Below are 16,618 nucleotides of genomic sequence, written 5' to 3'. Positions count from 1 at the left end.
AGAACCACATGCCATTTAGTGACATGTCTTCATAGTTTTTTAGGCTTTTCTTATTATGATTTTTTGAGCAGTGACAGTCAGGTGTTTTATAAAATGTCCCTCAATTGGGATTTGTCTGATGCTTTTCTCATGATTAGACTTGGATTGTGGGTTTTTGAAAGGAAGACCATAGTGGTGAAATGCCTTTCTGGTTGCATCTTATTGAGGGTGTGTGTCGTCACCTTGACTGTTGCTGTGGGTATGGACACGTGGATCACTGGGCTGTGGAGTGTGGGTCAGGTTCCTCCACTGTGTGTTCGCTCAAGTCCCCCTCCCCTTCAGCCCATGCTCTTTGGAAGGGTGTCATTAAGCTCAGTCCCTCCTTATGAAGTGAAGAGTCACACTGCATCTCCTGGAAGGTAGAGCATCTGTACACGCTCTGTCGTGGGAAATCTGTATTTTCTTCCTCGTTTATTAAGTTAGTCATTTATAAGTGGGTATTTATTTTATACTTTGGTTTAGAAAACCAATACAGATAAGCCTCAATTTACAATGGTTCAACTTAAGATTTTTCAATTTTATAATGGTACAAAAGCGATATATATTCAGTAGAACCATACTTAGAATTTTGAATTCTGCTATTTTTCTGTGCTAGTGATATACTCTGGTGATGCTGGGCAGTGTCAGCAAGCCGCCAGTCCCATTTAGCCACGCGGTCACCAGGGTCAGTAACTGATACACAGTGGTGTACTCATTGTGTTAGATGATTTGCCCACTGCAGGCTAATGTGAGTGTTCTGAGCATGTTTAAGGTGAGCTGGGCTAAGCTACGATGTTTGGTAGTTTAGGTGTGTTAAATGCATTTTTGACTAAATGATATTTTCGATCAGTGGTTTTATTGGGATATAATCCCATCATAAGTTGAAAAGCATCTGCACTATTGGATTGGCCAAAAAGTTAGTTTAGTTATTTCTGTAAAATAAAAGACAATTTTTATTTTTACCAACAGCTTTATTGACTTGGAAGTTTAAGTATGTCGGCTATGTCCCACAGGGTATGAGGTTCTCAGTTCATGTCTCAGTTTGGTCGCTGTCAGCTTCATCTGGTCCACCCGACAGCGCTGTCCGGTGGGTGAGAAGGGTCCAGTACGAAACCTCAAACCACTTTTGACACTTTTGATCAGTCATAGCACCTTTTCCCCACACTGCACATCTTTTTTTCAGTTGTGCTTTTACCTTTCTTGAAATAATGAAGCATAATATGCCAAAAATGTTGTTTATTTTATTCCACCTTTGATATTAAAATGGACACATGAAAATTCATCAATTTTGATAATTTTTTTTAAAGATTTTATTTATTTATCTTTAGAGGGGAAAGGAAGGAGAGAGGGAGAGAACTGGCCTGCAACCCAGGCATGTGCCCTGACTGGGAATTGAACCGTGGTTGCTTGGTTCCCAGGCCCGCGCTCAATCCACTGAGCTACACCAGCCAGGGGGCAATTTTGATAATTTTTTAAAAAATGCATGTTGTTATGACAGCTATCATAATATAGTAACAAAATTGTTTCAAATGAAGTTAGAGCCATCTTACAGAAAAAATAAACTTTTTGGCCAAACCAACACTATTTTGTTTCTCAAGTTGTTCTAACTTTGGCCATTGGGAGCATTTTCAGGTGGCTCCTATGGCCTTTGACACCCCCACTCTCCACCCCAGCACTGCATGATTATTTTTGGTCTGAGCACTTCCCTACTTTCTGGTACCATCAGACCCTCCGGGCTCACTCATCTTGTGTGTTTGCTGCCCTGGTCCTAGAGCAAGCCATTTCTCCTTTCATTGGAAGATGATGTTGGAGTCTAGATCTGGATACCAGTGTCTTCTAAGTGTTCCCCGCAGGGTGTGTTCCTGAGGATGTCACATGCAGGTGTCGTGCTTTTCTGTGCAGTGATGAGGTGCTGTTCTTACCTGGGAGTCAGCCCTGTGGTTCAGGTTTCCCCTTTTCATTAGTTTCTTATTAGTAGCTTCTGTAGTTCCTTGGAAAGAAGAAAAAATATGCATTCCTAACCAACGTGCTCTTGTCCTGATTTGGAGCCATTAGTTTGAGTCCACGGGAATTTGTTAACGTACAAGCGTGGCTCCTGTGGGGTCAGGTAAGGTGCAGGTTAGAACCTGGGCCTTCCGGTGTTTGCTGTACAGTCTCTCTTTAAGCAGCTGATTTTTTTAAAGTTTGTTGCATTAGCTTTTCCCCATTTCTTTGGTGCAGTTGGTTTTTTGGGAGAGGTTGATTTTATCCTATATTTTGCTCATCTCATTATACTGGAAAGAAACTTTTAATGTTAATTTATTCCTGTCCCTAAGAGTATTTTTGGGGATCCTGGTTGTTACGACTTTTTAATCTTTAACCAGCAAACAATAGAAACGAACCTTTTAATGTAAATTTTAGTAAATGTTTCATTTGAATGCTTGGTGTATTGATTAGGAAACACAAACTGTGTGATAAAGAATCCCCAATACTTGGGTGTTGACACCATCGAGCTCCCCTCTTGCTTATGATGCAGCGTGGGTGCTGCTGGGCCTCCCACAGCTCTCTCCCTGCCCCCGTTCGGCTCCGAGGCTGGCAACCACCATCTGTGCTTTGCCATCCCCTAAGGCCTCAGAGGCTTTCGCCTGGAAGGGAAAGGCTGGAGAAGACACAGTCTGTTCTTAAAATTCTGGCCTGAGAGAGACACATCTCTGTCCTGTTCACATCCCACCCAGAAGCACTTGTCTTGGGGCTGTGTTTGCCCTGTGTAGTGGCTTTCACGGACAAGACCACCCTATGAAAAGAGGGGAGGTACTCATGGTGGACTGCAGCCCATCTGCCTGTCTTGGGCTTGAGGACCTCTAGGTATCTGACTTTATTGTTTAACTGAGGATTGCTGCCCCCAGCCTCCTTGCCCCCCTTTTTGCTCTTATTGACACTCTAAGACTGGTAAACAGTTCTGTTTTTGTAAGTACATTGCACCAAACTGAGAAATTTCTTGCTTTAATGTGACCCAGGTTCTTGCGTGGTGTGCAGGAGTGTAATTGTAAAAGCCAGAGGGAGAGTATATGCTTTGGAAACAAGTATCTGTGGGGTTTTAGAAGAAAATCTGTCCAACATATCTTCTTATAAGTAGAAAGCAGAAGAAATTGCTTGAGATTCATGCTGGCTTGCTTTTGTTAATTGAGAGGTTTTCTTTGAGATAATTCATAAAAATTAGAAAATTAATATTATATCGATTTCCTATGCTCAAATTGATGAATACTCACTTTGAGTTGCAGAAGGATCAGTGGCCAGCAAAATATGATGTAGTGAGGCTTAATTATAGGTGGGAGGTAGACAAAAACTCCCTCAAATAATTTCAAATGTTCTCATGGAACTCCTTCCACCCAGCCACAAAACACAAAATTGGAGGTCACTGCATGAATGGAAGTATCGCCTGACTTGACTGCCTCACATAGGTAATGAGTGGGGAGTTCTTTGCAAATAACAGAGTGCTGTGTAAAGTTTTAGTCTTACCTAAGCCTTCAAGGTAAGATTTGCTACTGGTTTGGGTTAATACAAATAGCTCAGAATGTGAACTCCCAAGGGTGGGGCATTTCTTCACCAAGGGTGAAGCCTGGAGTGGGCTTCTCACTTACTGCCACTCAGGACAGTGTTGGTGATGGAGGTTCAGAGGATTTGGGCCTTTCAGCATTTTAAGTTATTTAAACTTGTCTTTGGAATATTAGTTTCTCCTAAAATGGAGTGTTTTCTTTGCACCTATGTGTGTAAGGCGAGATTTAGGCAGAGAACCTACATGTGAACAGTCTTAATTACTCGATGCAACAAGCCCATGTGCCCTTAGCCCTAAATGTTTGCTGAGTGAACATCTATAGACATGTCACCATTGATATATCAGACTTGGTGGTGGTTGATTTCTTATTCCTGGATGAGTTCTTTGTTTGGATTAAATGCTTTTGGTGCTCATGGAAGCTTTCCTTGATGTTTGGAAATTGGAAATAAGCAATGATTGTACTGCTCATACAAACCCCATTTTCCCAGGGGAGCCCATTCTGCAAGGGAACCTAAGAAGTAAGCGTTTGCTTGGTTGAACCCTGTGCGCTGAAAGTTGGGTAGGGGTGGAAAATATAGGCAGAGCTTGACACCTGAACCAATGTGTTTTCAGGGACATGGAGCTGGGTCTACATATTAAACTATTTGACTGTGCTGGTTCTAAGGGGTTTTCTGTTTTTCTGTTAGTGTTCAGTAAGAGGGGTGTGTGTATGTAACATGTCTGCATGTGTGTGTACATCCAGAATCCAATTATAAGTTCCTGAAATCTGTATAGGGTTTTAGCAGATTCTGTGTTAGAGTTCCTACAAAGTATTCTAAGCATACACAGAACTAGACATCTGACACCTCTAGTTCTTCAGTGGGACGCTTGGGTGCCATTTCTGGTCCCCGGTCTGCATGTGTTCCTTGTTAGGCTCTCTGCGCGTCACATGCTGACCTCCTCTCCAGTGTTGGCCAATCCCATCCTGGCTCCCCACCCCGGCCCTGTTCTTGCCTGCACTGTACAGGCTCCAAGCTCTGGTTCAAACCAAGGGGCTGTTTTTGTACAACTTGTTTTTAGTTTTCCTTTTGTAATAAAAGCTGGAAAACACAAACTTGTGAAAATTAGTTTACAGTCTACATTTTCCAAGTCTTTTTATTCTGGTAGGGTTGGTTTTTTGGGGGCATAGATTTGAATAAAGTCCCTAAGTGTACATTCAAATGATAGTCCATTTTTTTTTAATTTTTTAATTTTTTTATTGATTATGCTGTTACAGTTGTTCTATTCCCCCTTTCATTCCCCTCCACCCTACCCCCCCATCCCCACCATTACCCCCCCTTTAGTTTATGACCATGTGTCTCAAGTCCTTTAGATTCTGTATTTCCCATGCTATTCTTGCCCCCCCTTCTATTTTCTATCTACTGTCTATGCTACTTATTTTCTGTACCTTCTCCCCCCTTCTCCTCCTCCCACTCCCCTGTTGCTAACCCTCCTTGAGATCTTCGTTTCTATGTTTCCACTCCTGATCTAGCTGTCCTTTTAGTTTGCTTTTGTTTTAGGTGTGGTTGTTAATAACTGTGAGTTTGTTGTCCTTTCACTGCTCATGTTTCTTTAACTTCTTTTTCTTAGATAAGTCCCTTTAACATTTCATATAATAAGGGCTTGGTGATGATGAACTCCTTGAATTTGACAAATGATAGTCCATTTTTTGTGACTGATGAGAAAAAGGGGCAAGGAAGTTGACATTATAAAGTAATGATACAGGTGCTTCTAACATGGTCACACAGCAGTTTCTTGAAACTGATGAGAAGCTGGCCACCTCCTAAGTGCAACTTGGAAAATGTTTGCCATGAAAACTCTGAAAGCTGAAGATACAAAATAGGTTTGAAAACAAAACAACTAAGTTGCTAAAACGCTGAAGTTGTAGCAGTAATTGAAATAGGGTTATTCCTGCTCTTGTATAACAAGTGGCTAAGAGTATGATGCTTACTTGGTTTCCAACCCACGCTCCATCACCAACAAACGGTGAGAACTTGGGCAGAGTCTTACCTTTTCTGAGCATCAGTTTCTTCATCAGTAAAATGATAATAAAAGTAATAAGTTAGGGTTTCTGCGAATGAGAGATAATTGTAAACCAAAAAAGAGAAATCAGTTTTAGACAGTAATAAAGAATAAAAGGCATTTATTTAACCAAAAGGAGCTGTAGCCCAGGAGACACTGATTCAGCTAGCAACCTAAATTGTATTCCACTGAGACAAATAGGGCCATCTTATGTGTTGTCATTGAATGTATTAGGGGTGACATTGGTTAATTATACAGGTTTCAGGTATATAGTTCTATGATACATCATCTGTGTATTGTATTGTGTGCTCACCACCCTTCCATTACTATTTGTTTTATTGTTTTCAAGTGATGTGACCATTGCTGTTCATTATGTTACAGATAGTTCTGCTGCACAATTATTGGAAATTGAGAAAAATAAAATATCTATATGAAGAACAGACATCATCAGTAGGAACTTTATGGTAAATGCTGACCATTCCATGTCATCTTGACAGCTCCTGAGAGCAACTGTCTCCTTCATCAAAAAGGGAACCCCAACTCAGCGTGTTGTCACAATTTGTCCTGTCTCACACTAGCTCGTTAAGCATCAGCCTTTCCAACGTGGGTGCTCCACCAGTGCTCCGTGCTGTAAGAAGCAGTGCTAGTCCACACGAGCAGTAGGGCCTTCTCACTGCAGGGAGAGGGCTTCACCTCTAGTACTGAGTCTGCTACAAGTACTTTGACTTTTTTGGTCCCAGCTTCCTTATTGGAAAAATGGAGATAATTCAGTAATTCTAGAGGCTGGAAGTCCCAGATCATCGTGCCGGTATGGTCTGGTGAAAGCTGTCTTTCAGGGTCTGTAGTGCCTTTTTCTCTGTGTTCTTACTTGGTAGAAGTGGGGGAGGCTGTCTTTTATTTAAAAAATGTACCACTCAGATGCTATATTAGGTCTGTTTTATGTAAATAAGGTATCTAATTGTTCAGTACTGATTGGATAGGGCAGGTCTCAGTCCATTGGTAGAACGTCAAAGCCAGGGTTTCCCTGCAGTGGCTGACTCAATTGATGTAAACAAACAGGGCACAGCGAGGGAAGCTGAGGATCTCAGTGTACAGAGTAAGTGAGAAGCCCATATCAGGACACGGCCACTAGGCTCTCATTGTTTATAAAATCTGGGCGCTCAGTTGGCCTGGGGAATACATTTTCAGCAGATAATTTCCTTCTCAGAGCTCACATTGAATGAATCTCCTCAGGGAACACAACATGCATATAGGTGTTTAGTATTCCTTGATTCTCCACAACTCTGTGAGGTTTAAAAAATTAATATTAATGTTGGTGTTCACTGTGTCGAGTATCAAGCAGGCCTTATGGTACATGCTGGGCGCATACCAGTAACACCATAGGATTCTAGGTCACCCTCAGGTTAGTACCTTCAGACATTCCAATATATGACAGCATCCTAGGCCTTCCTTTGGCATTGCATTCTTAGTTTTCTGTTCTAGCTTGGGATTCTTAACCGCTCTTCTTTTAGCATTCAGGTTAGCAGCATGAGACTAAAGAAATCTATAGGCAACAGCCAGAGGCTTGCACTCAGATATTAGGCTCATTCTTGAATTCATTCATGTCTTAAACATACAGGCTTGACCGTGTACCGGTCATTCACCTTAGCAGTTGTGATGTACAACTGAACAAAACAGAAAAAATATCCCTGTACATGGACAACCACATAACAAACTAAAATAAAATAACCTAACTGTATAATTGATGAGAAGGTACTGTGTGCTGTGGGGGAAACAGTGAACAGAACAGATTTGTGCCAGGAGTACAAGGTTGTGTATAATTTTGTTGTTTTAAACCAGGGGCATCCATCAGAATCACCTTGGAAATTGCTTAAAAAAATGTCCCAGGCTGTCTGGGGGTGGGCCCTAGTGTCGCTAGGAAATTCTGATATTTCAGAAGTAGGGAGCTGTAGACTCTTGTTTTATTAATTTTGGTTAAGAATCCTGGCTCTGCTGCTTGAAGATTTTGGCTCACATCTAACTTTGCCAGTTACTAGCTCTGTGGGCTCTGGCAAGTTATTGACTTTCTGTGCAGTGAAGACACTGCAGTTTCCCCTCTGGCTTCCAGAATTGAATGATTCTTTTCAAACAGAGCCCCTGGGGTTGTCCTGCTCCTGGGACTGTCCCCGCTAGAGTCTGTGGGGTCCTGCACTCACAGGCACTGTTCACAGGGGTGAATGGTCTTTGTTTCACCCATCACGGGTCACTGGACCAAGCTATAGGGTGTGTTTTACTTCTGATACTATGGATTGGCCAAAAGGTTCATTTCGTTTTTTTCTGTATGATGGCTCTGATGGTGCTTAGTTGTCTTTAACTAAAGACAACTAGTCTTTAACAATTAAGCACTATTTTGTTTCATTCAAAACAATTTTGTTACATTGTATTATGACAGCTGTCATATCAGTGTGCACTTTAAGATTTTATTTATTTATCTATTTTTAGAGAGAGTGAAAGGGAGGGGGAAAAAGAGGAGAGAAACATCGGTGTATGAGAGTACCTAACTGGGGACCTGGGGGCCCGCAACCCAGGCATGTGCCCTGACAGGGAATCGAACTGGTGACCTTGTGATTTGCAGGCCAGCACTCAATCCACTGAACCTCACCAGACAGGGCTCAGCCTGCATTAAAAAAAAAAAAACAACTTATCAAAATTGATGCATTTTTGTGTAGCCATTTTAATATTGAAGATAGAAGAAAATGCTCAACATTTTCAGCTTATTATGTTTTAGTATTCCAAGGAAGGTAAAAATGCAACCGAAACCCAACAATATTTAAAAAACAAAAATGATTCATTGCTCTTTAAATATTTTAATTTAAAACCATCATTTATTTAAAAAATCCCATGAATAGGTTTTTGACAGCCAAATTTTACATTGTTCCTTTGTTTTTTGACCTTTCAGTCTGTTACACTCCTTAATAACAGAAATAGGGATAGAAATTGAAACTAAATTAAACTATTTATTTCCTGCAACAGTAAGGCCCCAAGGGCTAAAGAAGTTTATTACACTACTTCCACCAAGATGGAGGCATAGGTGGAAGCACTGTGCCGCCTCACATAACCAAGTTTAAAAACAACAAAGTTTTAGCAACAAAAACGCAGCCAAACCACAGAAAATTGAACTACATGGAAGTCTGACAACAACGAACCCTTCAGCCAAACCAGTAAGAAGGGCAGAACCAGCAGCAGAGCAGGGTCAGCCAGGAAACATCCGCCAGACCGACCCAGGTGGGTGACCCAGGCGCTCCGGCAGCCGTGGGCAGATCCACTGAGGGCTCAAGGCAGTGGACCCACTGAGGGCTGATTGCAGTCACACATTCACACGCAGATAAACCGGTGAAGGAGCGAGCAGTGAGACGGACCCCAGTGGCAGGAAGCGGCAGGAAGCGGCAGAGGGAACCACCATTGTCCCTCTCTGACCCCGCCCCCACATACAGCATCACAAACCAGCGACCTGGGTGGCCCCACCCTGGTGAACATCTAAGGCTCCGCTCCTCATACATAACAGGCACGAGCAGATCAAAACATTATGGCTCAAGAAGAACTCAAAGCCCCAGAGCCCATAACTCTGGGGTGATCAGGATGCTCACAGAACTGGTTGATTATAGTCACAAATTAGAGCAACATATGAAGGCTGAACTAATTGAAATGAAGGGAAACACACAGGAAACCAATAGTAATGAAAAGGAAACTGGGACTCAAATCAAAGGAGTGGACCAGAAGCAGGAAAAAAAATGACCAAACAGAAAAGGATGAAGAAACAAGAATTCAAAAAAAATGAGGACAGGCTTAGGAACCTTCAGGACATCTTTAAATGTTCCAACATCCGAATTATAGGGGTACCAGAAGGGGAAGAGGAACAGCCACCAGTGGAAACCTTATTTGAACAAATAATAGAAGAGAACTTCCCCGTTCTGGCAAAGAAAATGGACTTCCAGGAAATCCAGGAAGCTCAGAGAGTCCCAAAGAAGTTGGACCCAAGAAGGAACACACCAAGACACATCATCATTACATTAGCCAAGATGAAAATGAAGGAGAGAATCCTAGAAGCATCAAGAGATAAGGGGACAGTCACCTACAAAGGAGTTCCCATCAGACTGTCAGCTGATTTCTCAAAAGACACCTTACAGGCAAGAAGGGGCTGGAAAGATTCCAAGTCATGAAATCCAAAGACCTACATCCAAGATTGCTCTATCCAGCAAAGCTTTCATTTAGAATGGAAGGACAGGTAAAGTGCTTCTCAGATAAGATCAAATTCAAGGAGTTCATCATCACCAAGCCCTTATTATATGAAATTTTAAAGGAACTTACCTAAGAAAAAGAAGATAAAAAAGATGAACAGTGAAAGGACAGCAATCTGACAGTTATTAAGAACCACATCTAAAACAAAAGCAAACTAAGAGAATAGCTAGATCAGGAGCAGAACCATAGAAATGAAGATCACATGGAGGGTTAGCAACAGGGGAGTGGGAGAGGGAGAAGGGGGGAGAAGGTACAGAAAATAAGTAGCATAGATGGTAGGTAGAAAATAGATAGGGGGGAGGGCAAGAATAGTATGGGAAAAATCTAAAGAACTTGATGTGGTCATAAACTAAAGGGAGGGGAATGGTGGGGGAGTGGGTGTGCAGGGTGGAGGGGAATGAAGGGGGGAAATAGAACATCTGTAATGGCATAATTAATAAAATATATTTTTAAAAGTTTATTACAATTATAAGTACACAGTTGAACAAAACACATAATGTATTACTCTCATTTATAATGAATTCTTAATAACCCAGTATTTCGAACGTATTCTTCAGATAGATGTGGATTTAGTTTTAGTTAATTGCTGAACTCATGACTTATTGTTTAAAATGAGACAGGATTCAGCATTGGTTTTATTTCTCTTTCTAGTTTTTATAGTTTTAAGTTCTGAGAAATGTTCCCATAAATAAATGTGTGGGAGAGGAAAGAGTTTCTCAGGTCTTCAAGTTACATGCCAAAAATTGTTGTGGTCTATCATCAAAAATGATTTTTGATGATCTGTGAGCCGAATATTTAACTAGGTCCTGTCTGTTTTGTTGAAAGCAAAGAAGGGTTTGCCAGTGGGTCACCAGAGGCATCGCTGTATTTCAGACTGGCCCTGGGTTTGTACCTCAGGTGTTCATTTCCTGGACGGACAGTGCACCTGAGTATAGTCAGAGTGATTATAATTAGAGCAAGGATAATTAGAGTGAGAGGTAATTTTTTTAAAGTGGACCAAATAAGTTGACCTCACAAGGAGAATAATTTTTAGAAAATAATACATTCTGAAAGGTGAGGATCTCGACATTGAGATGCTGAGAGCTGCCCACACTCAGGAACCTCCTGGAAGTCTTGGGATACCTGTAGGGCTATGTTTATTCCAACATGAAGCAGGTTGCCTAATCATTGTTAGGGGAAAAAGTATAATTAGGGGAAAAAGTATAATTAGGGAAAACAAGGTGGACATGAATAAATTTCAATCTGTGTATTTCCTGTGGGACTTCTCCCACCTTCAGTGTGCTAATGCCCATGAGGGGGCTGCTGTGTGGCTCATCAGCAGAACTTCCTTACTGACTTGCTCAGGGCATGGGCACGGGCATGTGCATGGATGTGGCATCCTGGGGGATGCTAGTGTTCTGCAGAATACACTTTGGGAAACACCAGATGCAGGCACACCTTTTTGTCTCTTTCAGTATATGAGAAGCATGAAATCATCACCTGCATGTGACCAAGTCAGAGGCCACCTGTGTTACTTGCAGAGTCCTCAGGGTTTGGTGGTGACTTTAGATGTCACTAAAGAGCAAGTAGAATAATTGAACAAATTACTTTTGAGTGAAGTGTAGTGGATTGTGCCCTTATTTTTGAAGAACACCCCATGTCCCTACAGTTTACTTGGGCAGGAAGAGGTCTTTTTGTGCCCTGGTTTTGGGAGGGGACAGCTTTGTGCCTGCGGCAGTGGGCTAGATTTTCATGTGTGCTGTTTGTTGGCTACGTGCATCTTCTCATGTAAAAGCAGTGCTTCCCCATGGCTGTGTTTTGGAGAGTGAAATCCAAGAATGACACTCTTCAGATAACATTGCTGTGTGCATTGAGTGGTTGTTCTGGCACTGACCTCCGCAGCAAAGCAGACTCTAAAATTCCTGGGGCCATGAGCCCTGAGGGCTAGAAGCTAATGACTGAGAAGTCTCAGTGAGTGTACCTCTTGAGACAGGCTATTGGCTACAGGTGAACATAGAGTGTTACCTCTAGGAAGGTGCCTGGTGAGGGTTCGCTTCTTCCCTGTGATCATTTTCCTTCAAAACAAAATCCCAAGGCCCCTCAGTCACGGTTCCCACACTCTCTCAGTGGAACCTGGAGGTGGCCAGTGCTGTCTGGCCCACCCACAGTCCCTCTGCTGTGTTTGCCCTTTCTTTCCGGAGCAGCACTAACATTTTGGCATAATATCGATAAGTACAGTAGTTACAGAAGCCAAGATTTTTCATGTAGGACTTTGTTGGGGTGGAATGAGTAAAAATATCAAGCTGCTTTTCATGCAAGCATGCTACTTTAGAAACCTTATTTATTGTGCATAATTTGTGACATCTAGATTTATTCTGTATAAAGATTTAAATATCCCTTTCCTGTATTAGCCCATTGTACAAACTGAGAATACCAACAATGAGGAAGGTTAAAGTCTGTATTTTAAAAATCCCTGTCTCCTGTTTATTCTCTGCCCAGTGTAAATTATTTATTCCTTTAAATATTGTTTCTGCTTGGAGCCACCTCCCTTCTGTAGTGCTCATCATTGGGAGCTGACTGTATTGAATTACTCTTATGCACTCTTACAATGAATGTTGTTGTTTTAAGGTCTTCTTTTTCTTTGTGATTCTTTTGTTCCCTAGCGTCGTCCCCCAGACTACAGTAATACTCAACAATGATCGGCAGAACGCCATTGTAGCCAAGATGGAAGACCCCTTGAGCAACAGGGCACCGGATTCCCTGGAAAATATCATTAGCAAGTCAGTAGCCACAACACTATTCCCCTTTTCACTGCCACTGCCACTGTGATGAGTCCCCTTGAGGACAGATCAGTGCTCTGAGCTGGGCATAGTTGGGCATTTCTGTCCTCACGTGGGTTGGGCACATAGGCACAGCCCACAGTTCTTTGCGGTTGGAAGGTCTGTGTCAGGCTGCAGGCTGAGGTCCTGCCAGGTGAGCTGGAGAAGAGCAAGAGTGCGAGGTTACAGAGAGGTGGCATTTGGACTGTTGTGTCCAGTGTAGTGTGTGGTATTGGGACATTGTGCTGTGTTTTCACAGCAGTCAAGCCCTTATCCTCTTACCTGCTCACGGCTTACTCACATCTGTCTGTCTGTCTGCCTGCCTGCCTGCCTGTCCAATAGCATGTCAGGTGAACAGACATCCTCATGTACATTTGCTAAGTGGTGGAGACATTTTGAGGTGGTGGCTTTTTCTCACACCTTTTTCTTTTGAGACATTTTGAATGTGACCTTTGCCAGAGATGGGAGTGCATAAAGGGCACTGTCGCCACCCTGGCATGATGGTGAAGTGTGCAGCAGGTGGCCCGGGGGGCTCAGCTTTTCCTGATAAGGTGTCCCCAAGAGGGCACTTTTGCTTTTCGTTTCCTACCCATGTCTTCTCAAAGTTCTGTTCTGCCTTTTCTCTTAGTCTCTTTTTCAGACTGTCCCTCTTCCAGCTGTGTCCTATTTTCTTTGTTGTTGTACCCGGGTCTCTGGGAGCCCAGCTGTGCTGCTGAGGGCCTGTGTGCTGGGGCACAGAAAGACAGGGTGGTGAAGTCTGGGTGTCTAGGTGTCTAGGTGCTCAGAAGCGGAGGAGGTTTGGCAGGTGGAGAAGAGGCAGGGTCGGGCAAGCTTCTGGAATGGCTTGGGTGGAGTTAGCTATCAGAGTCTGAGCCTTTTAGACAGGTCTCTGTGGAATGGAGAAAGTGTAATGCCCTTCTTCGGGTAGGGCCAGGATTCAAAACACGATTTGATGTGTAAATAGGGAAATTTTGCTTTTCTCCTTTTTCTCAGTGCATAGCAGTCCACATGAAGGGATGTTGAAAGGGTCCTTAAAAAGGCAGTAGCATGTCTGTGGATAATCTTTTATTTTCCTTTTTTGAGTACATTTTGGAGCGGGACTGTGTCCTGCTCTTCTGGCAGTATCTCGTTGCTCTGTGCAGGACTCCTGGTGGTGGTGAGACTAATTCTGTTGGAGATACTTGACTGGCTTTTTATTTTTAGACCTACTTCAGTGTTTTTGTGAGTGGGAATAATTGGGAGTGATAACTGCATTTTCAAAGGCCGAATCATTTCTAGAATGTCTGGGTCAATGGAAGTCTCTAGCCAAACTTCTTCTTAATTTCGTTTTTCCTTTGAGATAGCCTTAACAGTTACTTTTCTGTGAATGTCAACATTTGTAGGGATATCTCAGACGACAGCATGTAGGCCTTGCGTCACAGAAAGCTGTGATTTTGCTTCATGATGTAAACAGTTTTTTTAACATGGAAAATAAGGTACAGTTTCTTCCAACCTTGGACTGTTTCCTGGCACTAAATGGCTGTTAATCTTGGTAGAAGGAGCTGCATGGGAAGACTGTGGCCCACCGCTCCGTGCGAAGTTAGTCTCTGACCAGGGAAGGAGAGAAGAGCACGGCAGTGGCTCGGGCTGGTCTCTGCTGGTCCGCCGCACAGCTCTCACAACATTGATGCTGTTTTTGTTTCCGCTCAGCGCGGTTCCCGGGCGTCGGCAGAACACCATTGTGGTGAAGGTGCCGGGGCAAGAAGACAGCCACAACGAGGACGGGGAGAGCGGGTCCGAGGCCAGCGACTCAGTGTCTACCTGCGGACAGTCGGGAAGTCAGAACATAGGGAACAACGTCACCCTCATCACCCTCAACTCAGAAGGTGCGCCCCCAAAGCCTCCCTTCATTTCCTGAATAGCAGTTCACCCCTCGTCTTAGAAAACGAATATGTGTTTCTTTTTAAAAACTGATGAAATATAAAAATGATAAAGTGAAACTAACTGAAAAATTTCATATCCAGAGTTCTCTGTAAATCTTCTGGGATTTTTCTGTGATAACATACACACTGATTTATGGTTTTGTAACTTTTTCCTTTACATGGTAGAAGTCTTTGCACGTTTATACAGATTTACATAATCATTTTCAGTCCATTTCATGTATTTAATCAAGTTCTGGAGGCTTTCTAGTGATGGACAGTTGTAATTTTTATAACCGGTGGTGTAACTGCTAGTTGGCTGTTGTGTTGGACACAACACAGCAGAGGCAGTGGCTAATCGGGTCAGGCCCTGCCTCTCTGATCTGATGAGGGCCTGACGTAGACCCTCAGGGTGATTGCACATTCAAGTCTGGTTCGTGCCATAAGGTGTGTCAGCTCTTCCAGGGAGACTTCGGGGGAACAGCGTGAGACTAATAGTATTGGCCTGTAAGTGAACCCGTTTTACCCACACTGGGGTTTCTCTTTCTTTTTCCTCTTTTGCCAAGGCCACAGGTGCACTCTCCCCTGTCCCCTGGTCAGTGCAGCTGGCCTGGTGTGCCCTTCGAAGGATTCTGCCTCCAGCTACTTCTGTCATGCCTTCGGGGGCTGAATTAATGCTTCCCACACAGTGCTCACTACAGCGTGAGGAGAAAGGAGAGAACTCAGACAAATTTAGTGTTGTTATTGAGGTCAAAAGTCTGTAATTTATTAGTAGGAACTTGTGAGGTTTTTCTGCTTCTGTGGCTAAGTTGTTGATTTTTCCCCAAAACAAAAGGTAGATGTTTCTACTGAACAAATATTTTCCTATTAGAAAGACTTGTTACCATGTCTGAAACATTAAAAACAATGTTCTTCTCAAAATTTTCTCTTACATAAATTGATTGGAGTGGGATGGCAGAGTAAGTGGGAGAAAAGGGAACTATGGGCAACTTCTTTTTAAAAGTGAACTCTAACTTGCATATCATAAACTGCGTTATTTTAAGTCACACACTCTAAGTGGTTTTTAGCGTGTGCACAGAGCTATGCAACCATCACCAGATTCCAGAACATTGTCATCGCTCTGCAAAGGAACTCCAGGTAGTCGCTCCCAGTTCTCCCTCCTTGTAGCTCTTGGCAGCCACTAATCTGTTTTTTTGTCTCTCTGGATTTGTCTATTATGGACCTTTCATGTACAGGGAATCGTGTAATGTCATCCACATTGTAGCAGGCATCAGTATGTCCTTCGTTTTTATAGCTGAATAATATTCGACCACATGGATAAGATCACATTTTGTCTATCCATTCATCTGTTGATGGCTATTTTTCAGTTGATGGAAATTTTTCAGTTAGTTTCACTTTATCATTTTTATATTTCATTGTTTCCATTTTCCCACTGTTATGCATAGTGCTGCTGGGAACATGTGAGTACAGGTTTTTGTGTGACGGTGTGTTTTCATTTTTCTTGGGTACCCAGTCAACCCAAGAAATTGGAGTGCAATTGCTGGGTCAGGGCAGTTAGTTTTTTTACACATTAAATTTGAGGGAAAGAGAGATTTGATTTATCCTCATGAGTGTTGTATTAAATCACATTTGCACGAATTGCTCTTACTCTTTTTTCATGTGGACTTTGAGTCAGTACTCACCAGATCTGGCTACTGCTTCAGGTCTAATGTTTGTTTGGCTTAAACTGCATCATCTAAAGAACATAATATTGGATACTTTGGGGAGAGTCTGGGGTTATATAAAAGCAAAAAATTTCATCTTTTAAATTTATGTTTCTTAATGTGATTGATAAATGTAAAATATGTTTCAGTGGAGGGAAACAATAGATTGAAATTAAAACGAACATACAAAAAGAAATAAAAATTTGAGCATATTAGTCCTATTAGTGCCTGTGAGAAAAAATATGGATTTTTTTCATATCTGTGTCTAAGTTCTTTAAATATGAGGTGATACCCTTTGTGTAGAACATTTTTCTTTAGCAAAGCCTTTGAGCAAATTTTATAATGACA

General features: G+C 42.3%; 1 protein-coding gene across 8 annotated transcripts in view; it reads left to right on the top strand.

The window, feature by feature from the left end:
* BANP (BTG3 associated nuclear protein) overlaps nucleotides 1-16,618 on the top strand; it is a 141,309-nt gene that overhangs the window by 44,809 nt on the left and 79,882 nt on the right. For 6 of the 8 annotated variants that reach the window (XM_037142360.2, XM_037142357.2, XM_037142358.2 and 3 more), the window contains 2 exons: nucleotides 12,514-12,630; nucleotides 14,359-14,534. In XM_037142360.2, coding sequence (XP_036998255.1) covers nucleotides 12,514-12,630; nucleotides 14,359-14,534 — 293 coding nt within the window. The remainder of the gene's footprint in view (nucleotides 1-12,513; nucleotides 12,631-14,358; nucleotides 14,535-16,618) is intronic. The other 2 variants (XM_037142361.2, XM_037142362.2) reach the window with 1 other exon arrangement.

The sequence above is a fragment of the Artibeus jamaicensis genome, unplaced genomic scaffold (genome assembly GCF_021234435.1).
Source record: "Artibeus jamaicensis isolate MK-2021 breed Jamaican fruit bat unplaced genomic scaffold, CSHL_Jam_final contig_464, whole genome shotgun sequence".
Lineage (NCBI taxonomy): Eukaryota > Metazoa > Chordata > Mammalia > Chiroptera > Phyllostomidae > Artibeus > Artibeus jamaicensis.
The sequence above is the reverse complement of the archived record's forward strand: the minus strand, read 5'-3'. Positions and strand labels throughout refer to the sequence as shown.